The sequence below is a fragment of the Cylas formicarius genome, unplaced genomic scaffold (assembly GCF_029955315.1).
Source record: "Cylas formicarius isolate icCylForm1 unplaced genomic scaffold, icCylForm1.1 PGA_scaffold_9__14_contigs__length_23061073, whole genome shotgun sequence".
In the NCBI taxonomy this organism is placed as follows: domain Eukaryota; kingdom Metazoa; phylum Arthropoda; class Insecta; order Coleoptera; family Brentidae; genus Cylas; species Cylas formicarius.
The window spans coordinates 12,107,250-12,134,008 of NW_026844365.1; the positions used below are offsets into that span (position 1 = coordinate 12,107,250).

General features: G+C 37.1%; 6 protein-coding genes and 2 non-coding genes across 8 annotated transcripts; 6 read left to right on the forward strand and 2 right to left on the reverse strand.

Annotated features, from left to right (window-relative positions):
* The first annotated feature begins 513 nt into the window (after window positions 1-513).
* On the forward strand, window positions 514-4,331 carry LOC132707133 (general transcription and DNA repair factor IIH helicase subunit XPD). Its single transcript, XM_060678832.1, has 10 exons — window positions 514-610; window positions 661-760; window positions 809-1,063; window positions 1,118-1,351; window positions 1,404-1,624; window positions 1,676-2,339; window positions 2,393-2,491; window positions 3,105-3,461; window positions 3,924-4,133; window positions 4,188-4,331. Exons 1-10 carry the CDS (start codon window positions 606-608, stop codon window positions 4,329-4,331), a joined length of 2,289 nt encoding a protein of 762 aa, XP_060534815.1. The 5' UTR covers window positions 514-605.
* A 49-nt stretch (window positions 4,332-4,380) lies between these two features.
* On the reverse strand, window positions 4,381-7,335 carry LOC132707134 (zinc finger protein 16-like). The gene is made up of 9 exons (XM_060678833.1): window positions 6,496-7,335; window positions 6,220-6,438; window positions 5,611-5,971; window positions 5,340-5,470; window positions 5,129-5,287; window positions 4,967-5,074; window positions 4,734-4,917; window positions 4,628-4,683; window positions 4,381-4,517 (listed from the first exon to the last, which is right to left on the reverse strand). Exons 1-9 carry the CDS (start codon window positions 7,195-7,197, stop codon window positions 4,398-4,400), a joined length of 2,040 nt encoding a protein of 679 aa, XP_060534816.1. The 5' UTR covers window positions 7,198-7,335; the 3' UTR covers window positions 4,381-4,397.
* A 497-nt stretch (window positions 7,336-7,832) lies between these two features.
* Window positions 7,833-10,872, reverse strand: LOC132707209 (tubulin-specific chaperone E). Its single transcript, XM_060678957.1, has 8 exons — window positions 10,734-10,872; window positions 10,465-10,662; window positions 10,203-10,406; window positions 9,086-9,274; window positions 8,642-9,029; window positions 8,456-8,587; window positions 8,250-8,403; window positions 7,833-8,197 (listed from the first exon to the last, which is right to left on the reverse strand). The coding sequence occupies exons 1-8, from the start codon at window positions 10,745-10,747 to the stop codon at window positions 7,902-7,904; spliced, it is 1,575 nt and encodes a 524-aa protein (XP_060534940.1). The 5' UTR covers window positions 10,748-10,872; the 3' UTR covers window positions 7,833-7,901.
* A 525-nt stretch (window positions 10,873-11,397) lies between these two features.
* Trnan-guu (transfer RNA asparagine (anticodon GUU)) lies at window positions 11,398-11,471 on the forward strand. The gene has a single exon. It is a non-coding gene; the product is annotated as a tRNA-Asn (tRNA).
* A 275-nt stretch (window positions 11,472-11,746) lies between these two features.
* LOC132707569 (uncharacterized) lies at window positions 11,747-19,940 on the forward strand. The gene is made up of 10 exons (XM_060679474.1): window positions 11,747-11,884; window positions 13,634-13,827; window positions 17,113-17,269; window positions 17,329-17,494; window positions 18,550-18,683; window positions 18,736-18,895; window positions 18,956-19,126; window positions 19,183-19,340; window positions 19,389-19,567; window positions 19,624-19,940. The coding sequence occupies exons 2-10, from the start codon at window positions 13,643-13,645 to the stop codon at window positions 19,838-19,840; spliced, it is 1,527 nt and encodes a 508-aa protein (XP_060535457.1). The 5' UTR covers window positions 11,747-11,884; window positions 13,634-13,642; the 3' UTR covers window positions 19,841-19,940.
* Window positions 17,588-17,659, forward strand: Trnag-ucc (transfer RNA glycine (anticodon UCC)). The gene has a single exon. It is a non-coding gene; the product is annotated as a tRNA-Gly (tRNA).
* LOC132707570 (probable small nuclear ribonucleoprotein E) lies at window positions 18,022-18,522 on the forward strand. Its single transcript, XM_060679475.1, has one exon. It carries the CDS (start codon window positions 18,100-18,102, stop codon window positions 18,388-18,390), a length of 291 nt encoding a protein of 96 aa, XP_060535458.1. The 5' UTR covers window positions 18,022-18,099; the 3' UTR covers window positions 18,391-18,522.
* On the forward strand, window positions 19,935-22,115 carry LOC132707568 (splicing factor Cactin). The gene has a single exon (XM_060679473.1). The coding sequence runs from the start codon at window positions 20,020-20,022 to the stop codon at window positions 22,093-22,095; it is 2,076 nt and encodes a 691-aa protein (XP_060535456.1). The 5' UTR covers window positions 19,935-20,019; the 3' UTR covers window positions 22,096-22,115.
* Window positions 22,116-26,759: the final 4,644 nt, after the last annotated feature.

Here is a 26,759-nt window from a genome sequence, read left to right on the forward strand (position 1 = left end):
TCCTACACTTTCGTCATTCTTTGGGAAATAGTCATTGGATAAAACAGTTCCTTTCAAAACTAAATTCCTAGAACATACTCCTTGTTGACACAGTGAATTATGACTGTGTTGAAACAACGTCTAAAAAATTAAATAAATATGTGCGGTTCATTACTATTAGGTATAATCAAACTTCTCGATTAAATTAGGTTGAATTCAATTAATCATGAATAATACTGTGCTTACATTATGCAATTATGTTGTTATGTATTATGTTGTTATATGATTAGTAACCAATTATGATTGAGAGTTTGTGTATTTATGACAACAAAATTTGAGTTATATTCCCAGAAATTATGTAATTACGTTAAGGAATTATATTGACTCAGAATTTCGAAAATCTATTTGATCGAGACGAGACTCGCAGAAGTTACTACATTTAAAATAATTTGTACAATTTGTTTGTTTCTTATGAAAAGCAACTTGCAGTATTCAGACTGCTTTTCTTACTGCTATTGGCCAATATCATTAGGCTAATATCCTTCGATTGTTCAACGAATTGGATTTGGAACATAACCTTTCTAAACAAACAAATTTTTTAACGGAATTATTAAAAATAATTAACAATGAGGTAAATGTTTAGAATTATAGCAATGTATTGATTAATTTAAAAATTTTTAGGTTGAGTGTGGATGGTTTAATAGTATATTTTCCTTACGATTACATATATCCCGAACAGTATGCTTATATGTGTGAATTGAAAAAAGCGCTGGACGCAAAAGTGAGTTGGTTATTGTATTGAATTCTGGAATTTATATAAATTTTTTAGGGACACTGTCTACTTGAAATGCCTTCGGGTACAGGAAAAACCACAACTATCCTTTCATTAGTTGTTGCTTACATGTTGGAGCACCCGCACAATGTTCGGAAGTTAATATACTGTTCTCGAACTGTTCCAGAAATAGAAAAAGTAATGGAGGAGCTAAAAAAGCTTCTTAATTATTATGAAAAATTAGATGAGCAATATCCAAGTCTGGTAGGTCTTGTTTTATCATCAAGAAAGAATATGTGTGTTCATCCCGAGGTAAGATGAAAAGGCTAAATGTGGAACACCATCGAAAGTGGCAATTTTGTGTAGGTTAGTACAGCTAGGGAAGGAAAGATCGTAGATGCTAAGTGTCATGCCTTGACTGCCAGTTATGTGAGGGAAAGGCACGAGAGGGATGACACTGTTCCAGTGTGTCAATATTATGAAGGTTTTTCCCTAGATGGAAAAGAGAGTAATTTACCATATGGGGTGTACACTATAGATGATTTGAAACAATATGGAAAAGACAGAAACTGGTGTCCCTATTTCCTCGCGCGTTTTCACGTAAGTCCGCTTTGCCAATGCTTTCGTATTCATTCATAGTTCAATTTTTTAGATTATACACGCCAATATCGTAGTTTACAGCTATCACTATTTGCTAGATCCAAAAATAGCGGATGTGGTGTCCAAGGAAATGGCCAGACAATCTGTCGTGATTTTTGATGAAGCTCACAACATTGATAATGTTTGCATAGACTCGATGAGTGTCAAAATCCATAGGAGAACCATTGAAAGGGCCACCACAAATATAAATACTTTAAGCGGCATTGTTACAGAGTAAGTTGTCTGTCATTCAGTTTGGGGTTGCTTAATGTTGTCAAAAATTAGTATGAGACAAGACGATGAGAGAAAACTACAAGACGAGTACCAGAGACTAGTTGACGGGTTGAGGGACGCGGGGGTGGCCCGCGAAACGGATTTAATCCTATCAAACCCGATACTGCCCGATGAAATCTTGAAAGAAGCGGTACCTGGCAATATCCGTAATGCGGAACATTTTATTGCATTCTTGAAGCGGTTCGTGGAGTACCTCAAGACTAGATTGAGGGTGCAGCATGTTGTGCAAGAGTCTCCGGTCGGTTTCCTCAAGGACGTGCAGCAAAAAGTGTGCATTGAACGAAAACCTTTGCGGTTTTGCGCCGAACGATTGGCGTCCCTGTTGAAGACTTTGGAGATTACCGATCTGGGCGAATATTATCCGATTACATTGATAACTCACTTGGCAACTCTCGTTTCTACATATACGAAAGGTTTTACTATAATTGTAGAGCCGTTTGATGATAAAACTCCTACGGTTTCCAACCCAATATTGCATTTTAGTTGTTTAGATTCCTCAATAGCAATAAAACCCATATTCGACCGTTTTCAGACAGTGGTTATTACCTCGGGAACCTTATCGCCTCTAGATATGTATCCAAAAATTCTAGACTTTCATCCGGTGGTGATGGCATCGTTTACGATGACCTTGGCTCGACCTTGTCTTTTACCGATGGTATATGCGCCGTGTGATTGCGTACTCGGATTATTGGACTCTCGTCTTTGCAGATCGTCGCCAAAGGTAACGATCAGGTCGCCATATCATCAAAATTTGAAACCAGGGAAGATAACGCAGTCATTAGGAATTATGGGCAGCTCCTTGTGGAGGTAACGCGTTATAAATGTTGTTTTAAAATGGAACTATTTTTATAACTAACTGCAGCACATTCCTTTTAAACTTTGGGTGTCATTTTTCTTGCTTTCTTTGTTAAATTCGAAAATATCTCTTATAACTAGAGAGAAATTACACATTTATTACTCAAAACCAACTCAAAAAGTAAATTGAGGAAAATAGAAGTATGGCGACACTCCCTATGATTTTGCGTATTTTTTTTTGGTTTTAAGCAAGTAAAAATAAAAGTTTTGGCTCTTTTTCAATAAAAAAAAAGGTGTTAAATAACAATGAAGTGCGAAAAAAACTTGCGATAAAAAATTGAAAAAAAATCAGTGACACTGATGTTTATTGCCAAAAATGTAAAGGTTCTGTCACTAGAATAATTTACTACCATAAACTTGTTTTGAAATAGTTGGATAGAATTTTTAATCGCGAGTTTGTCACCAAAGTAACATTTTATTCGAACAGCATTATAAAAAAGAGCATTTTGGTATTTTTTCACAACACTTAGCAGGATGCAAAAATTATACTGGAAAACCTTAAATAACAGAAACAATATATACATATTTCTGAAGGGACCATAGCGGGACTGCAAAAAATTTTCAGATCGCCGCCAACGTGCCCGACGGCATAGTCTGTTTCTTCACATCCTACATGTATTTGGAGTCTGTAGTAGCGAGCTGGTACGATCAGGGCGTGATCGACAGCCTACAGCGGTACAAGCTGTTGTTTATAGAGACCCAAGATTCAGCTGAGACCAGCTTCGCCCTCATGTACTACATAAAGGCCTGCGAGTCGGGCAGGGGCGCCGTCCTGCTGTCCGTCGCCCGCGGAAAAGTCTCCGAGGGGGTTGATTTCGATCACCACCTGGGCCGGGCGGTGCTGATGTTTGGCATCCCGTACGTCTATACGCAATCGAGGATCCTCAAAGCTCGCCTGGAATACCTCAGGGATCAGTTTCAGGTAAGCGATCGAAAATTTAGACCCCGCCCACTTAAGATAAAGTTTCAGATGGTATTTTGAGGTTATGTGTAACCTTGTGAGCGTGAAACGTGGTTAGCCTTATAATACTAATAGTACTACTATTATATTTAATTTCTATATGAAGTTTTCGGGAGCGTTTTGAGGTTATGTGTAACCGGAAACCAACGTATGAGCTTTAACATAACTATACAACCGACCGAGCACCGTGACAGATCATGGTTTCAAAATATATTGTTTTCGTTTATAAATCGGTTTTGTGTCATTTTTGAGGTTTCCAGAAAGCGTTTTAAGGTTATATGTACCTGAGATGTCTGCCGCCATTAACTTAGAACTACGTAAACAACCGAGCTCTAATCGTTAGGATTTTTTTATTATTAATTGTTCAACTTAAATTCGCCACTGTGCGTTTTGAGATATCGTTACACATCGAACACGTTTCAGATCAAAGAAAACGATTTTCTAACGTTCGACGCGATGAGACACGCCGCGCAGTGCGTGGGGCGCGCGATACGCGGCAAAACCGATTACGGTATCATGATTTTCGGAGACAAACGCTTCGGCAGGGCCGACAAACGGTCGAAACTGCCGAAATGGATCCAGGAACATCTCAAGGATTCACTCTGCAACTTGTCGACCGAGGAAGCGGTGCAGGTGCGCCCCCTGTCGTCGCCGCCTACAACTATTTTAACTTTGGCATTTTCGCAGATCGCGAAACGTTGGTTGAGACAGATGGCGCAACCATTCACCAGGGAAGATCAGCTCGGCGTCTCGTTGCTGACACTCGAGCAGCTCCAGAAACTCGAACAGAAACGGCTCGAGGAACAACAAAACGACCAGATGCAAGAATAAATACCATTTATTTTTTATACAATTTAAAAATTACAAAAAAAAAAATTAAGTCTTGTTTCGTTAAGTTCAACCCGAAAATATGGGTATTTCGAATCCGGCCGGAATCGTAATACCGCCAGTATCGACCGGATCGTCTACCTGCTGCTCCGCGACGAAACAACCCTGCGTGTCGTCGTCAGTGTCAGGCTGGAATGATAAAGTCGACGGCATCGAATTAAAATTGTTTTACAAATGTCCATCGGAAGTAAAAAACATTCAAATGTCATCTGTTTAACCTCAACATTTATTTATATTACCTTGGATTCTCTGGCGTGTTGGTTAGGCGGGTGCGTTAAATGTCGATCTCCCGCACCTAAAAGCATATAGTTAACCTTTGGGGTGACCAAATTAGCCCTTCGTCACCATTGTTGACCACTTGGTGTGACTTCTTATGCAGCATGAAGAACGCTTCACTGATGGTCATGTAGGAACAACTGTCGCACTTGAAAGTACCGTCGCGTCCCGGATGCCTATTAATCAAGTGACTCTTGAGGGAAGAACTCTGAATACACGAGTAACTACAGTGCGGACAGGAATATTGTTTGGCCTAAAAAAGAAGTTTTCCAACTCAATCTATATCGGTCGACGCCACTTACGCCTATGTGCTTCATCATGTGCTTCCGGAGACAATTGTGATCGCCCGTTCTGTACGCACAGTAGAGACATTTGTGTGGTTTCGCGCCCGTGTGCTGCCGCAAGTGTAGCTGAAAGAGTACCGAGTGAAAACGATTGTAATCTACACTAAAGGAGGCGCGTACTTCCAACATGGCTTTCCTCGTCGTTTTATGGCCGCACACGTTGCATATGAACGGTTTAAAATTCTTATGGACGGACAGTACGTGCTGTTTGAGGCTTTTCGCGTTCGCGAACGACAACTCGCAGACGTTACATTTACGCGTCGTTGCCCACTGTGGCATCTGCAAATTTTGACCCTGAACCTAATCTCAAATCGTACCAAGAAAGACGTACGTTTTCCGGGCATCGGTTGTGGCTCGTTTCGTGATTTTTGAGTTGAGTTATTAATTTGAAGCGTTTCCCGCATTCCGCGCACATGAACGGCCTCTCATCTTGATGCGTTTTCATGTGTTTCATCACGGCAGCTAAAGTGATAAAGGACAACACACAAAATGACGCGAGTGTAAAATTGATAACGCAAATGACAAAACACAAAGTAATATGGAGATATATCGATAAAATCTTGTGTTTACAAATTTTTGTAGCCCCCACGACTCACACTTACCGGAATTGTACGATTTAAATTTGCTGCACATAGGACAAACGACGAGACCGAAATCTATCTGGTGCTCTTTAAACATATGGCTCTTTGCTATTCTCCAGATGCTGAACTTTTTATCGCACGACAGACATCTAAACTGGCTCTTTTTGTCGGCGATGTGGCACTGCTCGTGCTTCTCTCTAATCTCTTCGTCAGGGAAACCCGACGGGCAACCCGATACCCTACACTTTACCGCCTGCAGCGCCCTCTGTTGCTTCTTGACCAAAAACAAGGACAATTTTTTCAAAGCTTCGCGACCTTCACGGCCGCCATCGATTTCTCTCGCGTCTTCGATTGTTTGTTCCGGGTATTTTTCGTTGTGCACCTGAATTTTGGAATTATTTCGGATTCATAACTAATGTTTTTGTATATCTCTAAATAATAGCAAATAAAATTACGGGCTATTAAAACAAAAATTGTTTTTCACTACTATTGGCCAAGAGCTAGAAGGCCGTTGATAAATTATCAAGGTGATAATTTTTATATTCCGTCGATAGTTGCGAAATATTTTGAGGGTATGTTGAAAAAAAGCTTCTATCACAAAAAACCTGGTCAAAAAGCAAAATACAGTACCTCCAAGGAATGGCGTGTGAGATCCTCCTTTTCAGAAAAGACTTCCTCGCACGTGCTGCACATAAACACATGGTATTCGTCGGGTGGGTCCTTGGCGGTGTTGGATTTTAATTTTGCCTTTTTTAAAATAGATATTAAGCATTTTTGACTCATGCCGAAATTCTCAAAAGGTTCTAGCTTTTGTTTATCAGCTTTCGCTACGTCTCTTTCACTGAAAAACTGAAACGCACGAGTACAATTTCAAAATATTCAGCTAATTACAATGTTACTGCTTACATGTTCCGAATGAGCCTCTGAAATATGAATCATGATACCATCAATGGACTCACTCAAATATGAACACAGTTTGCATTTGTTTGCGACTGTTGTGGTGAAAAAATCTCTAATGCTCTTTTGGTGTTTTGGCACACCTGCAATGTTACATTCGGTCCCATTAACTGAGCTCAGAATTGACTTGTCAATAACTATGACACTTCCATCTGGATTCAGTAAGTGAATTGCCTGAGCCTCATTATTTATATCACCTTCAGTTAAGTATATTTCTTTCACTCCATTTGATTTTTCATTGACTATTGGGCTACAGTTTATGTATGCACTGTCATTTTCTACATTGGTGATAACATCAGATGATGATTCATTTTGTATCACATTTACATTGGAGACTTGGGCGTCACTATTATCTTCTGGGGTAACTACTCTTGTACCAATATCTAATACCCCACCTTGATTTTGACTTTGTAAAGTTGGTTCCTTCGAAAGTAGGACGTTTTTCTCAGCCTTTAAAGAATCATCAGATAGTAGTGGGTTGGGTAACAACGTAGAAAATCCTTCTGTGGGCCAATCGGCTGCATCAATATCCGTAAACATACGCTCGTCGGGGAACAAACCGTCTCCAGTATCACCCAATAAAAACCCATTCGGGGAATCCTCGTCGTCCAAATAATTTAAAAATGCTGTCGGTTCTTCATCTACATCCATTTCCTTTGGGGATTAGGGTATCAAAATAAAATTTTGACAAAAATTTTTAATGCTTTAATACCGTACTTATTTAACCAGTTTGAAAATCGCTTATTTCCAAACAGAAAGATTGTAATTATACCGAAGCCTATCTACATAACCTAGCATAACCGATAAATACTATTCTTCTTCTTTGTACATCATTGAAAGTGGAGAAAAAACATTCGGCCAATTTCGACAAAACCAAATATTCGTTAATCAAATCAAAAAATTTGTATCACAAATCGATATCTTTTATATCAAATATTATCCTCTTTATCCGCTATGATTAAATGCGCCTTTTATTTTAATTTGATAATTTTCTGTGCCAATATTTTCAATCTGAACACTTGCAATGTGGGCAGCACTTTTTTCGCAATTATTCGATCTTCAAATTTCAAAGTTAAGGTGATCAACGCGTTTTTCGAATAACGTCCGTCCTTTAATTCCGATACTTGTAATTCTCTATAATCTAGAAAATTAAGTCAGGCAAATAGAGAATTATTATTTTCAATAAGCTCAACTCAACTCTTCTTCTTTTCATGCGTCATCCAAAGAATAATTCGGCCAATCACGACCCTACCAAACATTCGTTCGTAAAAAAATTATAGAGCACATCTAAAAAATATTTTATTCAAATAAAGTACAGTTCGTATCACAAATAAGTTTCCCTCATACACAGTTCATTAATTGGAAAGCTTCACGATAATGAGATCACCATCTTGAACTGAGTAATAATCGATTTCTTTAATATCTTCCTCCAAGCAGATTTCTATATTATCGTCTTTATCAGCTATGATTAAATGAGGCCTTTCAGGTAACTTGAAAATTTTCTGTACCAATATTTTCAATTTTTGCACTTGCATCGTGGGCGACACTTTTTTCGCAATTGTTTGATCTTCAAATTTGAAAGTTAAGGTGATCAACGCGTTTTTCGAATGATGTCCGTCCTTTAATTCCGATACTTGTAATTCTCCATAACCTAAAAACTTAAGTTGTGCAACTGGAAATGAAAAAGTTTGGAGGACTATTACTTTCGATAAGCTCAAGGTATCGATTGTGTTCCAATAAAAATCTATTCCTTTCGGGTGTGTTTTTAACTTTTAGCCACTCCAACCCATATTTTTTCTGATAATCATACTCGGCCCCTCTGCGATCGTCTGGAGTAATTCTCCTCCCATTGCATATCTAAAAGATATCATAATAAGAATAATGACACATAACCATATCCCATACCTACTTTTAAAGTTTTTATCCGGGCAATGATTTCTTGCTCGCAAGAGATCGGATTTTTATTACTTAAAACCGGGTTATTTAGAAACTTAATTTCTTCAAGATTGGGGATTTTATTAAGCTCGCTCACGGATTTCCACTAGAATAGATGAGAAAGTTAAGCCAAAAATAAATTTCAGAGGGACATACCTACATCTGGGATGTTATTGTTGCTAATACATAACTTCCGTAGGTTTTTGAAATAACTAATTGTCTCGCTTTCAAAATCAATAGCTTCCAAGCCTATTTCACTCAAAGACAACTGCTGCAAACTCTCTACAGCCGACAACTTCACAACCTCACTCCAGCGGGGGATTTTATTGCCCTCCAAATCCAAAATCTCCAAATTTTTAAAGTTATTGTCTTCGGGGGTAGACAAATCATTTATATTATTGCTTGGAGCTCTAAGTTCACTAATATTGGGAAATATTTTTGACAGAGCTTTAATGTCATTCCATGTCAGATACATATGACCACAAATAAATACAGCTATGTTCGGAAATATGTTATTGCATATGTTGGGGAAGGTTAAAATGTTTTCACTGAAACAAGGGAATATAGTCGTGTAATAACAGCCATAAGCAACCAGCGACTATACCTAACATTTATCCAATAAAGATGTCGGAGCTGCGCGCATATATTGAAAATATCGCCCCAAGAGGTTAACAGATTTTTTGACAGGTCTATTTCTCTAATGTTTGGACATAAGGTTCCTAGTTCATATGACTCCCCTATAGAGCTCACACTTTGTAGGCGAGCACTAACAACCGTTAAAGACTCAAAATTGCTAAAACAGTTCTCACAATTTTCCAAATATTATATATGGGAAAGGTCAATTAAGAGGGGCACTCAGCTCAATCTGGAAAAGGCTTGGGGTGAAAATATTTAGGACTAAAGCGGTCATAACAAAATGCTGGAAATTATTTTTAAGTTTCTAAAATGGTCGCCAGAAGGTGTAATCATACTCTTGAATTTTAAATCTCGTTTTGTAAGAAATAATCTTGTATTACAGATAACTAAAATGAACACCATGTTAAAGTTGGAATAAATATGATTGACACTCAAACGCCACCATTATAATTACTAATATTATTTTGCAAATCACACTTAGATTTTCAAAATTTTGAATTTCATCTGGACCAGTGGGTAATATTCAATCATATTCAATGATAAAATAATTATTATTAACATTTTAAATAGTTTTTATATTGTAACTATACTTTATATTATATCTTTTGCTGCAATAAAAGTGATATTTTTGAGGAAATTAATTTTATTTATAGGGATGTTGCAAACGCCGTCTGGTAGTGATGCAAGCAAACTAAATCAATTTGTTCACTGCTGGGTTAATAACCTAAAAAGAGTCCTTTTCTGTCCATTCTAAAATTATTGATTTTGTTTCCAAAAATTTTGGAAACCGCTTTCTGTTAAGAATTTGAGTAAAAACCATTTAACGAAAAAGAATCGAATTTATCGCAACATTACAAGAGTGTTCATTTTAGCTATCTGTAATATGAGAATATTCTTTAAAAAACGACAAAATTGGATTTGAAATGCAAGAAGGCAATTACGCGCCCTGGAGGCCATTCTACAAATTTAAAAATAAGTTCCACCATTTGGGACCTTTTGTTATAAATATTTTCATCCCAAGTCTTTACAATAATTACTTTTTGAGATAGGACCAAGTGTTCTTAATTCCCTACTTACTAATTTACCTCTGTTTTGTGCTGACTTTATCGAATCCTACGAATTCTATAAACGGGGCTTTAATTGACTTTTGCAAACTGACAATCTGCTGCGCCTTAATTCTTTTTGAAATATCAGACTCTTGCCCACCATATCTCGTTACTATCGCTTCAATTAAAGACTTACCAAAATTGATTTTCTCTTTTCTAACAAAGGAACCGGATTGTGGATGACTAAAACGGAAACAAATACAAATATTTTGAGGCAATTAAATTGTTAACGTTTATGCACCCTGTTCTAAAATACTGAATCCCATTGACAGAGCCCCCGTGTTTTCCTCTATCTGGATCATCCCATTCGATACCATACCATACACCGGTCTGACCTTCCAGGGAGCCGACGTATCGTATCGTTCCAAAATAGCCTCCAATTTCAACGCGAGTGCCCGCTGCATGATCGAGAGACAAATTACCGTCCGAAACCATTTCGCTACGGATTTTTTTGTGAAAATCTTTCGAAAGAACACCGCCCCAAAATTCGTTTGTGTTCAACAATTTTACCTTTTAGAATTCATAAAATTATGCTGTTTTCGTCTCTTTTTTACGAAAATGCAAGCAGACGGTTGTTTATCACCTTCCCATTTTTATGGCATTTTACCCCGTATACATTGTCAAATATACCACAGATCAGAAAGTAAACAACATGTGTCTCTCACAGATAAACAGATAATGGTCACTCTCAATAATTTTTTTCATAAATGCATGCATGTTAAGTTTAGTTTTTCAAAATCGCCTTCATTATGATCTAAAAAAAACATTAAGATGAAAACTAATTGAAAAACTTGGGTCACCGCTCCGTTTTACGTTTATCGAACCAAGAACCAATAAAATCACGTCAATAAACGTAATCGTCTATTGGTTAGGACCCCACGTTGTAGCGGTAGTTCCAATGTTGATTAAGGCAATATGCCACGCGGAGGTAATTTTTTTCCCAAATACATATTTTTTGTTAATCATTCCGAACACTTTGCCGATTTACACAAACACATATTTTTTTAAATATAAAATTTTAGGAACGTCTAGTTCAAAAATTACGCTTTCCCCGTCATTTTCCTTTTAACAAAAAACAAATAAAAATTGCTGCAGTACCATTCTCAAATTAGGTAAAGTGAATTCAAAAATATAGACGGTTCCAAGTAACAGATAATCGACAAAAAAAATATCTGCCTCCGTGGCGCAATCGGCTAGCGCGTTCGGCTGTTAACCGAAAGGTTGGTGGTTCGAGCCCACCCGGGGGCGTAAGTTTTTTTGCTCATTCCGTTGCAAAGACATTTTCATGCGACATAGATGATAGCGGTGAAGTACAACAACGTAAAATAAATGTCCGCGCTTAAAGTTTGGCCTTCATTAGGTACTTCACCTGCGACACTGGGCACGGGTCGCCATCGCGACTCGCCCGAGACTGAGTCTGAACTGTCGGCGATCTAAGAGCATAAAGGAAATCAAGTTTTACCTTTGCTTACCTGACCCAAGAAGAACGGCAACTTATATCTGGCGGTTCGTTAGTCATCAACTTCGCTCATAATAATAGATGCTGGGCTTCTCAGTTCTCAGTGCACACGGTTTTATAGTCACTTTAATCGGTACGACTGGTGATGTTTTGTTTTGCTTTCTTCCTTAGATGTTCAGAATTGATAATTTTTAATTAAAAGGTAAGGTACTTTTCATTAACTTTAATATATAAATCATAAACGTTTCTGGTGGTTATATATTATGTAATTAAATAGTCTTTCGTATATACGTATTACCTATTTGTTATGAAAAAAAGATTATTTTAATTAAAAAAAAATGAAAAAGTTATTTTGGTTTCTAGGGTTTATGGTAGTGAAAGTACTAGATTGATTTTTTTGAACTTCGGTGTTTTTTTATATATCGTTTCGCAGCAAATTAAGATATAAAAAACAGGGTAATTTTCCTTTGTTTATTTGGTGCAGGAAAATCTAGCTCGCATTTTAAAAAAGGTCATAAAAATAGTAGTCTGTATAAAAAATTGATGTTTCAATAGGTAAAGTAGTTTACAACGAATAGATTTCAATGGGCTGTTTTTCAAACTCAACAAACTTCAACTAAAACTAAAACTAGACTCATTTTCCTAAAAAAATATGTTCTTTGGAAAATATGAGTTACAAGTTAAGACTAAGACTAAGACTAAAAAGTTAAATTCAACGTTGTTGTTGATATTTTGGTAAAATTACGGGTCTAATATCCGTAATGATATATATATATATATATATATATATATATATATATATATATATATATATATATATATATATATATATATATATATATATATATATATATATATATATATATATATATATATATATATATATATATATATATATATATATATATATATATATATATATATATATATATATATATATATCATTACGGATATTAGACGACAATCTCCAGACACCAAAAGCAATTGTGCTTGCGGTTGCTGAATACAAAAAGAATTGTACATTTTTTTTGCCAAGAGTGTTGCCTTGAGTGTTCTGTGTGACGCCACTGGAATTAATAATTTCAATCTAATTCCTGTGACTAAATGAGACATTATGAAATGATTAGAGTTATTGCAAATTCTACATTCATTATGTTAATCGTCCATTATTACAAGTCTATTTGGGCCAGGCCATAGAGGACATTTTTAAAAAACGCTCTGCTGGAGGTTGTTCATGAAAAGGAAAAATTTCGTAGTAAGTGTGTGTTAAATATTTTAAACAATGTTTTTTTTCACAATATTGTAGCTATTTTTTGCCAAATTTTATTGAAATTTGGCAAATATACTTTACTAGATTAAAATTGGGAAGTCCAGTGCCGTCCCGAGAAGTAGCCTAACGAATAGTATCGTCATAGAGACTGCTGACTACTGACTTTTTTTCAATTTTGGTTTTTATTTTGAATACGCCACCCAAACTACAAAATTTTTGATTCGGGTGTTGTTTTTGTGCCCCGAGCAGAAAAATAAAGAACATGCAAATTGACAGAACCCATTTTTATGAACATTAATTAATTGGACGTTTTGGTCACAAGTACAATTAGTTGTACAAAATTAACTCGAAATAAAATGTTGAAAATGAATACTTCGGTTTATATGAACTTTATTTGATGACGAATCTCCTATCGAGCGTTGGCACAAATAAAAAATATTACAAATCAATAAACGAAAGATATTTTAAGATATTTTATTTACTAAAATAAAAGAGAAAATAAATATTTTAGAAATCGTTTCTACAAGCCAATATTAGTTACATAATGGTATAATTTATTTATTTATAAAACATTTCCTACTGTTTACAGAATTCTTTTTTTTTTCTTTACTGTGATCCCTTTTTATTAGGATTTTTTTTTTTAATTCGGTGGTCGCATGACTATAATATTTTTATTGGTAGCCATCGCAAATGGGCTCTAGAGTCGGAGGTCTAAACACGGCCGGTCTTCCCGCAGACAAAGCTTTAGCGGGAGTGCCGCGACTTCTGGACGATCTCCAACGACTTTCCGAGGACTCCGAATCGGCGGACATCATCTTCATATTGGGGAGGGACGAAGAACGTGTGTACGCGCACAGGGTTATTCTGATGGCAAGGTTAGTCCTTACTGTACGTAGGGCTAATTAGCGATTAAAAGAGTGTAGGATCCCTTTGATTAGTTCCGCCAAACAAGGGGGGCGGCTCATCGCGACTAAAGAGCTTCGTAATAAGACAAAGGGCCACTCTCCGCGCAAGGAAGCTAATGAAAAACGTATCTTTCTCTTAAAAGCTCAGGCTTCGGAGGAATTAATTTTCTAGGGGGCGGCACTTACTTTGTAACAGAGTATCCTCGTATGCAATAGATAATATACTTGCTCGGAAAAAGCGACGGAGGGGGGACACTTGCGCAAGCGGTCAGGTGCGGGTGTAATGAGCATACTGGGTGTGCGCAAAGTATGTACAAAAAAATTGGTAATATATATAATAAATGAAACCACAGAATCTGACGTCTATTGTGTAGGTGTAATTCGTATACGGGGTGTAGTTCGGTTTGATGCGACGGTGCGTGTGTAAAAAACTTTTCATTTATTTTATTATTTATCTATATTAATTATTATTTATTCTGAATGAAAAAAAAGTTGATTTAATTGATCAATTAATTAAAGTTTTAAATTTAACTCTACTCATGTACCGTGCGTTCAACTTATCTTGATAACATTTTGATTGGTTGTAACTTTTTTGTTTTTAGATATATCAAGGCAAACAAAAAAACAAAATGTAGGGTTAGTAGCCAAGTTTTTTTCCAGGTAACGTATAAAATAAAACACTATCAATTTTCTGACATATAAGCCTACTTCATATTTTTTAAAATATATAATAGTATATTATGCAACAAGTGCGGTAAACAGCATTTGACTCACGAGTTTATTGTTTAAAAAACGAGTGACTTAAAAAGTTTACCAAACGTGTTGCATACTATACTTTTTCTACGATCGTTAGTTTTTGGGTACATTTTTGCAAAACAACACGAATACATTCACTAACATGACCGTCAGAATTGACAAATGTCAAAATTCAAAGCGCTGGAAATATCTCCGAAAACATCCGATTGCTTCCAAACCATTGCGGTAAAATCCCGGAAATGTCCGAAGTGTCTCGGATGCGTGGGAAACGAAACTGACATAGTAAAGTGACCTTTCCCGCACGCTAGATCGGTGTGTAATTAGTTATTTTACAGACAGGAGTAGAAAAATATGATATGTGTTTATTTATATTTTATATTTTAGTCCATTCGTTTTTGACAAATCGGCAAATATAGGAAATTTTTATGTAATTTCGATCAGTGCTCTGACTGCCAAATACGAATATGTTTATGTTTGACGTATTAGTAAACAACGTTGATGGTTGAATTATTGTCCAAGTCGTTATTGTTAATATGGTTTTTCGCGAATGTAGCATCCGCAAAAGATCTGATTTGCTTCAAATATACTTTCTGAATAATGAAAGTGTAACCGCAGCTCGTCAGTATATTAATTAGACTTTATCCAAAGCGCCGAGCTCCTTCAATTTCCAAGGTTGGCAAAGAAATTTGCAGAAAACGGTAACTTATTAATTGCTTGAAAGGCACACCAGAATCATAATGTTTTAAATGAAGAAAATAAGAAAAACATATTAGGATTCTATGAAGCAAATCCAGATTCTTCTATTACTAGGGTATATGAAGAGACAGGTATTTCTCGGGGATCAATCCACTCAGTTTTGATAGAATATAAATATAATGTATTTAAATTTCGTAAAACTCAAAAACTAAGTGCAGAATAATGTCAAAGGAGAATGCAGTTTTGTTTGGATTTTTTAAATAGACATGAGAATAATAATTTTTTGAAAAACATTTTATGGACTGATGAAAGTTCGTTCACTACAAGAAAGGGTTGTAATAGACAAAATACGCGACATTGGTCTTTAAAAAATCCTAGACAAATACACGAAAGAATTTTTTACTTTACTGTCTCTTGTCATTTTTAGTGTTTTTGTTATACTTTAATTTGTAAATAATTATTGTTATTGCGTCAGTCACGGCCCTCTTTGAAATTATATAAAAATATTCTATTTTTGCCGATTTGTCAAAAGTTTGTTACCTCATTGTAATCGGAATAAGATATTTTATTAAACACGTATATAATATACGAGGTGTTCCATTAAAAAAAAATGATGTAGGCGTATAGGTCAGAAAATTGATAGTGTTTTGTTTTATACGTCACTTGGAAAAAAATTGGCTACTAACCCTACATTTTGTTTTTTGTTTACCTCGTTATCTCTAAAAAAAAGTTACAGATAATTAAAATGTTATCAAGATAAATTGAACGCACGGTACTTAATTAAATCGATAAAATTTTTGACATAATTTGAAGCATTAAAATCATTTTTACTTTGAACTCGGTATTTTGTTATTGATTTTCACTTCTATGTAGTTTAATATGTCTAGCATTGAACATTTTTTAGCAGCCATATACACAGAGCGATGATCGATTTATATTACGGTAGGGATTTCTTATATTTTTATATATTTGCTATAAGCTCTTTTTAAAGACTTCTAGTGTATTAAGATGCGTTAAGCCTTTTTGGAGATATTTATATTTAATTCCGAAAAGGCCCCTTACTACTTTCCGTTTAGAGGAAAGATCATTAAACAAAAAGGTTTGGATTTGTATCAGTTTTAAAACAGTACCTACTCGATCTCTGACTATCGTTGTAACATTTGCGCAGCAAAACAGATTTTAAAAATCGAGAAGCAAATTGTTATTTGTTTTTTCCACAGGGGGCATTATAGTGGCTATAAAATGAACTAATGAATAACTTTTAATTTTTTCATAATTTTCTATTTTTATCGTACCGCAGGCTCATATTTCTGCCGACGTAGCCCCCTGTTCCGAGTCACTTATTTCGTCTACCAACACTGGCAATAATGCCTGTGGCAATGTGCTGTATGCATTTACCCCGTGACATTAAAAAAACTCAAACCCCCGGCTTCAATATCCTCACCGAGCTTTTAGAGGGCCCTCCAAAGCTCGAAATTACGTACGTGTACGCGCATTCGACATGCTACAAACACAGATACTATATACGTATGGCGTCCCCATTCACTCCTCTTTGGAAGACCGCGGAGAAAGCAGCGCGGCATTTCCATTAGGCGCTGTCAATAGGCTTTTCCTTTGTGAAGAGCCGCCTTTCACGTACCTACATATATATTGCACGTGCAGCTTTTCAGTTTAAACGGGGACTACAGGTTAAATACGAATAAAATTAGCCCGCAAAAGAGGGGGTAGCAAATCACACCCAATTGTAACCCGCCGTACTCCCTATAATCAATAATTGACGACCGGGAAATGACGATTTTGCAGATGCAAAAGTTTCCAAACCGCCAAAAGGAGCGAAGTGTGCAGAATACCGGGATGCACCGTCTCACCTACCGCCCCCGGGACGCCCACCCCTGTTAGACTGCCGCAAGCTCCTCCAGACACGTTCAAGCAATTCTTACTTTACGTATATACCGGGAAGGTACCACTTCCACGTTTACTGTCAATATTTGAATAGATAATCGACATTATTCCCGTTAGATTTTGCTGCAAGACAGCAGCGTTTTCGAGATGATGGCTCTGGCTCAAGAATTGGGAGTCGATGAACTTAGAAACGCGTGCGAAGACCACCTGACTTCTACCTTGTCGGTGCCGTCGGCGTGCACCTTTCTTGCCATGGCGATGGATATTCAGGACAGATCGGCCGGTGGGTATTTTGTATATCTCCAATATTTTTTAAAATCAGTTTTTTACCCGTTACGTGGGAAAGCAACGCTAATAGGAATAAAATTGACAACGTGCGATGGTGGTGTAATGGTCAGCATAGTTGCCTTCCAAGCAGTTGATCCGGGTTCGATTCCCGGCCATCGCATAATTTTTTTTCATTTTTTTCAACTTTCCGAGGATATTTAATTTGTGGTTGTAACTGTTATTTTGAGAAATTTGGTGAACAAGGGTTTTACTCATAGAACATGGGAGTTACGATCCTGGTGACGGATCAATAAATCAGTTGTCTCAACATTTTAAATTCCCAGCTCATTTGCAAAAAACTTACCGACGTCTTTCTTCATTAAATATTTTTTCAAACAAAGACTGGTGAAATACAGAATAATTCCAAAATTAATCTGCATTTTTCAATGAACGTTCTGTGTTCTGTTTAATGCGCCCCAATGTAAAGAAGAAGAAGGAACACAGACCCACGGATTGCTAGTGGTATTCTGTGATAGACCCAATGACGCGTTTGTAGCCATTTTATTAACCTTAAATATCTTGTTTGCCGAAGCGGCTTGGTTTTTAAAGAAATTATCGAAAATGGCATACAAACCGCAAAAAGTGCAAAAGGTAATGGTCCAACCGATCAACCTGATTTTCCGTTACCTGCAAAATCGATCACGAGTGCAAGTTTGGCTCTACGAAAACATCCGGCTAAGAATCGAGGGCCACATCGTTGGGTTCGACGAGTACATGAACCTGGTGCTGGACGACGCCGAAGAATACTATGTGAAGACAAAAAACAGGCGTCCGTTGGGCAGAATAATGCTAAAAGGGGATAATATTACTCTTATACAGAATGTTAAACCCGAGTCTGGTGGCGGAAATTAACCTCTAGTTGCGCTATTTTTTAAGTGATAATGTTAAGTTGTATTTTGTATGGCGATTAATAGACTAGGAATAAATCACTTTGATGACACTTGTTGTCTTATTGGTAGTGGCGATTGAAATAATCTTTGCACGAGCAGTTTTGGATTTTATTTTATCTAGGTGGAAAAGTAACTGCCGGATTCATAGAACGCTGCATTTCGTACATAGGAGAGAACGCGATCGAGTGCGTACGAACCAATTCATTTTTATCGTTGCCTAAGGAAGCAATCATTAAGCTCATTTCATCTGATTTTGTAAGAAAGTTGAGTCAAAATATTGCAGTCTATGTACATATTAACTTTTTAGCTATGCTTAGCGGAGGAGGATGTGTGGAGGGCTGTTTTGAACTGGGCAAAGTATCAAGCTGGAGTCACCCAACCTACAGCACACTGGACTGAAGAGGAACGAGTTCGGGTGTGCCAGCAGTTGTCTTATGTTATAAATCATGTTCGATTACTATTGATAGGTAACTTTTGTCACACCCTATGCCAATTAAATGATAACTCATAAATTGTCTCCTGTAAAGATTCCCAGGTTTTTGCTGAAGAAGTGGAACCTACCGGAGCAGTGCCTATGGAACTAAGCCTTGAACGCTACAGGCATGCTGCTTTACCTAGCAAATGCCCAGAATCATCAGATGATCAGAGACTAAGGCCAAGAGTATCGCCACAACTATTTCCGGGTTCTATGATTTTGGGTAATTTTTTTTTGCAAAGGACATAGTTGTAGACATATAACAACCCATTTTTGAAGGGCAAGACAAGAGTCATTTTCAACGGATATTAAACGCGTGGTATGGTCATCCCAAACAGACCTGGAGACTCATTTACAGAGCGAGCAGTCATGGTTACTCAGCTTCTGCTTTTCATAGACATTGTGATGGGATTTCACCGGTTTATGTTATAGTGATGGTAATTTTTCTCTAACAAAAAAGACTTGCGTTTTAATCGCTTGCTTAGGGCGTACGTGGTGAAATATGCGGAGGCTTCAGTGACGTGGCATGGATAAAGCCGCCTGGCAGGGGTCAGTACATATCGACCGACAAATCTTTCTTGTTCACCCTGTACAACCATCAAGATGTACCGCCGACACAATTTCATGTGGCTAGGAGATCATTTGCTATTTGCTACCACTCGGAGTACTCATGTGTAATTTGGCAAGTTGCTTTTTTGAATTAATGCGATGTTTTCGTAGCTATGGTCCCATATTTGGCGCAGGCGCAGACTTATTAATATCCAACAACTGTAACAGCAATATGGATAGCTATTCCAATATGCCTCACAGTTATGAAGGCGACGGGGCTTCCTCTTCAATTCTAATGGGAGACTATAATTTTGCTGTGGCCGATTACGAAGTTTTCACTCCAGCTGGGAGTTCCAGCAAGTTTCCCAAAGGAGAACGATATCAATAAAATGTTTTGCGATAATTAAAGAATGATTAATAAAATACTTTTACTTTTTTTGTAAATTGCAAAATTAACTCTGTGTAAAGTTAAAATCCAATGGAAAGAAAGAAGAAGAAGGAGCAGATAACCTACAATTAGCTAAGGATATTTATCCAAATTTTATTAACAGTATTTAAAAAGATACAATGCCCAGATCTAAATCTCGACACAGAGACAAGTCGGAAGCAAAATTACACCGCAGAAGTAAGCACAGGGTAGTGAGCAGTTCGCCTGAAGAATCGCGATCTTCCAAACGTTCAGAAAAATCAAGCAGAACGCGCTCAGATTTAACTAAGCAATCTAGAACGCACTCGAACGAAAGGTACAGCAGACGTAGCAATCGCTCGAAACAAAGTAAGCGCAAGTATGATTCCGATAGCGACAGTGAATCATCGACAAGTAGTTCTAGTAGTTCGTCCTCAGATGATTCAGTTAAGCTGCTAGAAAAGCTGAAGGAGGAGCGTATTAAAACAGTAGAAGCTAAACGAAAACAGAAAGAACTTCTAAAAGCGACTGAAACACCCGAAGAAAAGCGTCTGAGGCGTCTGAAGAAAAAAGAGGAGAAAGAAAGGAAGCGGAAGGAAAGAATGGGGTGGGATAACGAGTATCTTCATTACACAAATAGCGATAATCCGTTTGGTGACGGCAACTTGCTCTCTTCCTTCGTTTGGAATAAAAAATTGCAAAAGGAAGGATTAACGCATGCCACTCATGAGGAGTTGGAAGCACGAAATCGGTTTAAACAAGAAGAGAACAAACGCGAGCTGGAAAAAGTGAAAAAAAGACGACTGGAACGTGAATTAGAACGCCAGAAAAGGGACGAAGAGAACCAATTGCTGCAGAGAAGTAAAGAAGCGGCCCAGTTTGAAGAATGGGAACGTCAAGAGGACCAGTTTCATTTAGAACAAGCCCGGCTACGATCTCATATCAGAATACAAGATGGAAGGGCAAAGCCTATAGATCTTCTAGCAAAGTATATAAGCGCAGAAGAGGAAGTAGATGCTGTGGAAATGCATGAACCATACACATATCTCAATGGACTGCAGATAAATGATTTGGAAGATCTTCTCGAGGACATTAAGGTATACAAGGAACTAGAACGGGGCAGGAATTTGGATTACTGGAATGATATAACTGTAATTGTTGAAGATGAGCTTCAAAAATTGAGAAAGCTTCAGAAACAAAATGAATTTGATATGGGCGCTAATCGTCGAGAGGGGATCAACCAAGCTGTAGCTCAGGATGTTACCGCTGTGTTTAAAGGTAAAACGGCGGCTCAGCTAGCATCCTTACAAAAGCAGATTGAAAGCAAAATTAACGGCAAAGCTGATGGTATCGATATAGGTTATTGGGAGTCATTGCTATCGCAGCTCAAAGCCCACATGGCCAGAGCTCGATTGCGCGACAGACATCAGGAGAGTTTGAAAAGAAAATTGGAGGTTTTAAAAGCCGAACAGGCAGTGAGTCTTCCTACGCAAGAAACAGAAGAGAAAGCTGGCATTTCCCAGGATTCCAGTGATGAAAAAGATAGTGAAGCTGATGTTCAGGAAGAAGAAGTTGCTAATGATATATTAAATGAGTGTTTCAATGCATATCAAGGTGGCGGCTATAGTCCTAAATTGCTTACTCCTGAGCAAATTGAGCCCGGAACCATTGTTGTCAGTGAAGAAGATGATTTAAAGAGGTTAGAATTTGCCAGACTGCAAGTTACAGATAAAGGCAAGAAAGTGGAAAATGTTATAACCAAGGAAGAGTTGTTGTTGCAAAAAGAAGCCAGGAAAGGTATGGGGGAGGACGAAGCGCAGTTCTCTGTTGAACAGGCTTTGGACAGCCAGGTTTATCTGTGGTCCGATAAGTACCGACCCAGAAAACCCAGATACTTCAACAGAGTGCATACAGGATTCGAGTGGAACAAATATAATCAGACTCATTACGATATGGATAACCCTCCCCCAAAAATAGTGCAAGGTTACAAGTTTAATATATTTTATCCAGATTTGATAGATAAGAACTGCACACCAGAGTATTTTTTGACTCCATGCCCGGATAACAGAGAATTTTCAATATTAAAATTCCACGCCGGACCGCCGTACGAGGATATAGCTTTTAAGATCGTGAATCGGGAGTGGGAGTATTCCTATAAACGTGGATTCAGATGTCAGTTTCACAATAATATTTTCCAGTTGTGGTTTCATTTTAAGAGATACAGATATAGGAGATAGTTTTGTATGTTTACAGTATATCTGGTGCAAAATATATTTAGTTAAGTAAATTATTGGAGAAGTTTTTTTTGGTTGATTCGAAAACTGAGGTGTGCTAGAAGTGCTATGTAATGCAGAAAAAAAAATTGCAAAATTCGGAAATATACATTGTGAAACAAAACGTTGAAGAAAAATAATAAGGTATTATAAGTAACGTACATATTGATGTGCACCTACACGTAAAACTACTTGTAATTAACACGAATGGTATACCCACAAAATTTAAATGGCAATCATTCTACTCCTTCTAAATATTTGGCTTTTCACCTATTACTTTCGGTGGCCACGGCAATTAAAACAGACCAGGGCCGTTACAATTACAATAAGCCATCAATTAATTGTAGTTAGCTTTGCTGCAAGAGAAAAACAATACACAGAAGAGAGAAAAATTTCCCGATTCGTTCCGTTTTAAAAGTCGCATTTCGCGTCTTCTCTCGAAATCGAAATTATTACACTCCTTTTTGCCGGAAAACTCGTCAAAGAGGGAATAAAATCGACTAGGGGTGGCGGGTGCATCGAAGGGCGACCTCGAGGGTGGCAAAAGAGATGTTGATTGCCAATTTATTTGCCCTGCGGGCGCTTGATTTCTATCGGTCCGTTTTATACATACAAACCGTTATTACCGGAATGTTACTTATTTTACGATCTATTGAGTGTTTTAATTGTTTTCGTTGATTTGAAAGTCAAAATTGTTTTCTGCGTTTGAAGAGCAGAAGGCACGCAATTAGTATTTCTTGATTAATGTCGGAAGTTGTTGAATTTAATACTACTGATTAATAGAAACACTTATGTAAAAAATCGGAGACCAACGTTGGTATGCGCATACGGGCGTCATTTCAATCTCCTCGATTAACATGGCTGTTGACAACTCTGGCTGTCAGTTTGCGACATACTTTGGCTACGGTATTTTTAAAAAATATGATTAGGCTTCCTTAAGTCAAAATGAACAAGGTGAATTAAAACAAAATGGAGACATTATCGTGCTTTCGTGAAAATCGATCGATTACCTAGTCCGCGGTAAATTCTTTATCTACCTTTAAATTCGAATTTCCTCTGCTGCTGAGAGAGGGGGTAAGTATTTCACCCGATCGCCGTGCTCTATAGTCTGGCCAATTTACGTATATTTCGACAATAATTAGACCCTTAATTTGCCTGTACCGGTTTAAGTTCCTGAGCATGCTTCGTTATCAATGGAAATATATTTTGATTAAATCCGTGGGGAGAGCCAATTTGAATTGTAAAAGGAGGTAAACCCAAATCGATACGGGGAATTACGGAAGCTTAACTATGTGTATACCGGGTGTCGAACAATTAACCTGTCATATTTTCTTTGTTATTACAATAATTTTGACAGCCGACAGAATATATTTTGACATCCGACAATTAAGTCATTTATTTATATATAAACAGTTAACCCAACTTTATATTTTTTTATCAGTGTGGAAGAAACCATTCCGAATCAAACGCTCGGAAATGCGTAGGCAACAACGCGATTTAAACTTCCCAGCGAACAATTCCTTTTGTAGGTATTGCCGCCTTTCGAGGCGAGAAAGCTTTGTAAAGTTTCAGCGAACGTTTCGATCAGAATCGTGCGTATTGTTCGCATATTTGTCGCATTGTTTGTATTTCGTCATCGGACCTGAAATACTGATTTCATTATGTTTTAAGGCGACGCCAAACAGGCGATGGACTGTCCGCCACAATGACGGATTTTACGTCCCGCGATGGGATTTATTTGTGAGCGATATCAAAAAGTGTTTAATTAGAATAATTTAATCTACATATCAAAACTATTACTTTTCATTCTTCAAATCAATTTTCTATCATCTTACCAATTCACCATAGGACTACAATTTAGTTCAAGAAATCGTTTTTGAAATAAAGAAAAATTTATTGAAAACGGTGAAGAGATTTTCGCCTAGATCAATGTGATGAAATGAGTAGGTTCAGACATGAAATGAAAGGGTTCCCAAATTCCAGAAAATACAAATTCATTAAGTACACATGTGTGACATCTGAAATAAATTCGGCTTAATTGTTAGTCCATTTTTATTTTATTTTTTTGAAACTTAAGGAAAAATGAGTTAATTCAAAAGAAGTGACAGAAACGACAGAAACGACAGGTGTCACGTGATTAGGCTGACCAACGTCGAGACGAAGCGTGACGGTGGGGCGATGCACCACTGAGTGAGATTAATATTACGGCTAACCATATAGCCGTGGATACATATGATCCGTTGTTAACGTTAAATGTCGGGATCAGGTGCGTCAGCGTTTCGCGGTTGCATCAACCAAGATGCCAGATTAACGTTCACAACCGCAGTTTATTGGGGGTTACGTACGCGTCGACGTCACTGACAGCAGCATGGAAAGACATGCGGTCCAGCTACTACAGTATAACTGTCAAGAGTTGTCGTCTGTTTTCGATTTACAACAAATATAATTCGTTTCAACTAAAAATTCTTGAACAAAATTAAAATATGTTTTTCGGAAAATGCAAAAATTGCGTCCATATTATATTTCGGACGACTGAAAGGTTATGTTAAAGTTCAGATAAATTGCAATGCAATTCGGTTTTTCAGTTTTTAAGACCTACACACCTCGAATAGTTCCTAAATTAGGGACATACTAATTTTCACACAATATATCAGTTTGGTGAATGAAAGTAATGCGACAGCAGCGTCACTATAGGTACTTTGTTGGAATAATAAATATAATAATTATTTTATATGATTATTGTTATAGAGATGGGCAGATAATTGACATATTCATTATTCTATGATCAAAAAAATGAAAATTGATATAAACGTAAGAATAATGTGAAAATAGATAAATTGTAATAAATATTATTATTTAAAAACATTACAATTACAATACAACTTCCATTTGTAAATTTTAATCATTATATTCCGAGTAGTCAGAACTATAGTGGTTGGAGTTGGAGAGAAATAATAAGGTGCTCTAGAGTGTTTTATAGCATGTTTGCCACATTGTTTCTTCTATTAGAATCACATGTTCGACGCACTTCTTGAATTTTTCACAATCCGTAGTCTTTGTTCCCTCTTTCAAGAAGGTTTCAACGTCCCTCATTTTAAAACTGAGCTTTGAACGCATCGAGAATAATAATTTCTTCATTGTTAGAAAGCGCAGTTTGGCTAATCCGTTTCTCAGGGATAAATTCAGAAACGCTAGCCACTTTCAAGAAGGAACTTTGCCAACAACTGCTGGAAAGTACTTACGTGTCCGTCTACCTGCCACTCTCGCAAGCATTGACAATCATCATAGGAGCAATACGATGCCTATGGGATACGGCAAAGACCACTAGTTTTACAGTTCAATAATAATTTATAAGTCTCTCACATTTCGAAACAAAGAATAGTTATTTAGTTAGTTAGCGGTCTTGAAATATTTTTGTTACCTGTTTTAAACACTTCTCCAACTTGACCAACACCGTATCGTTGTCTAGGAGGTCGAGATGGGAGCGGAGATGAACGAAATCAGTCGTATTCAGTGGCAGATACACCGAAATAACATTATGGCGTGCGGGAGGAATTATTTTCCTCGATTGGGTGTTGGTCCGCCCCGAATCGGCAATATCGAGGTATTAGTCATAGTTTGCCGAGTCTACTTTGCCGATCTTGAGAGGGTGGTCACGTGTCTGACGGTAATATGACCTGATACGTCGTCCCCGGAGGGCTGGGGTCGCCCTTGAAGTTTGTCTTGCAACCTACTGAATATAAATTAAAAACGTTGCGAGTTCGGGTGGAGAATGCCGCATTTCGTGGAGAAAAAATTCAGCCCACCATCAGACCTTTTCGAATAACCGCGAAACTTTGAAAAAGCCCCAATTAAATTTTTTCAAAATGTATATTTGTAAACTCAATTTGTTGAAATTTACCGCACCTTATTTAATTTATTGTTGATTCGGATCCTACATAAAATTCTAAGTAAAATTTGTTGACATCTCCCCACGCCTATAATAATCTGAAGTTTATTTTCGGTAATAAACAAATGAAATGAACATTCGTAAAAAAAGTTATGTTACCAATTCTATACTTTACATCCGAAACAGATTATTATTTTATATTGATGGACGCACTATGCGGGATGGTTACTTTTGAAGTATTTCTCACTTCAAAAGAAGATTCAGACAAACACTTCGCACATTTCCGGTGCTTTAGTCATGAGTTTGGGTTTTCTTGGCGAATCATATCCATCCCGTAGGGTAACAAGGAGACAACTTTTGAAGTTGTCGTCGCGTACGTGTACTCACTAGGCTGGGTTTAAAGCTAAATGTTCTGGGCAGGAGGAAGCACAGTGAGCCTGCTGAAGCCTAAGTGCAGTGGTGTAGATTTGATAAATAAGGATGATTCCTTCACTAGCAGATACAGGATATAATAATAACTCCTTATATAAAACAAGCCATTATATGAAAGTAGAGGAGTAAGAGAAATATAGTAGCAAATTTCATGGCAATTAAGTGAGTAGGTCTGTATAATTGAAAAGCGGGAGATCAAATTAAAATATTAACGACATTGACATTAACAGATTCTTCTTTGCATAAACACATAAGTTGGAAGCATTTCTTCCAATGAAATAAGTATGTTTTTCTTAGGAGATTGCCT

Bases quoted from the DNA above. Each gene is read 5' to 3' on its own strand.
- LOC132707570 (XM_060679475.1), top strand. From the start codon at position 18,100: ATGGCATACAAACCGCAAAAAGTGCAAAAGGTAATGGTCCAACCGATC.
- LOC132707134 (XM_060678833.1), bottom strand. From the start codon at position 7,197: ATGGATGTAGATGAAGAACCGACAGCATTTTTAAATTATTTGGACGAC. The intron at 4,918-4,966 runs GTAAGTGGCGTC...CTTCTTTTTTAG, and splicing joins ACATGATGAAGCACATAGGC to GCCAAACAATATTCCTGTCC. The intron at 4,518-4,627 runs GTAATATAAATA...TTATCATTCCAG, and splicing joins AACACGCCAGAGAATCCAAG to CCTGACACTGACGACGACAC.
- LOC132707209 (XM_060678957.1), bottom strand. The intron at 9,030-9,085 runs GTATAGTCGCTG...CCCTTGTTTCAG, and splicing joins CTTTATTGGATAAATGTTAG to TGAAAACATTTTAACCTTCC. The intron at 8,588-8,641 runs GTAGGTATGTCC...CATCTATTCTAG, and splicing joins GCAACAATAACATCCCAGAT to TGGAAATCCGTGAGCGAGCT.
- LOC132707569 (XM_060679474.1), top strand. From the start codon at position 13,643: ATGGGCTCTAGAGTCGGAGGTCTAAACACGGCCGGTCTTCCCGCAGAC. The intron at 17,270-17,328 runs GTACCACTTCCA...TATTCCCGTTAG, and splicing joins TTTACGTATATACCGGGAAG to ATTTTGCTGCAAGACAGCAG. The intron at 19,341-19,388 runs GTAATTTTTCTC...TCGCTTGCTTAG, and splicing joins CGGTTTATGTTATAGTGATG to GGCGTACGTGGTGAAATATG.
- LOC132707568 (XM_060679473.1), top strand. From the start codon at position 20,020: ATGCCCAGATCTAAATCTCGACACAGAGACAAGTCGGAAGCAAAATTA.
- LOC132707133 (XM_060678832.1), top strand. The intron at 2,492-3,104 runs GTAACGCGTTAT...AAAAATTTTCAG, and splicing joins ATGGGCAGCTCCTTGTGGAG to ATCGCCGCCAACGTGCCCGA. The intron at 4,134-4,187 runs GTGCGCCCCCTG...GCATTTTCGCAG, and splicing joins CGACCGAGGAAGCGGTGCAG to ATCGCGAAACGTTGGTTGAG.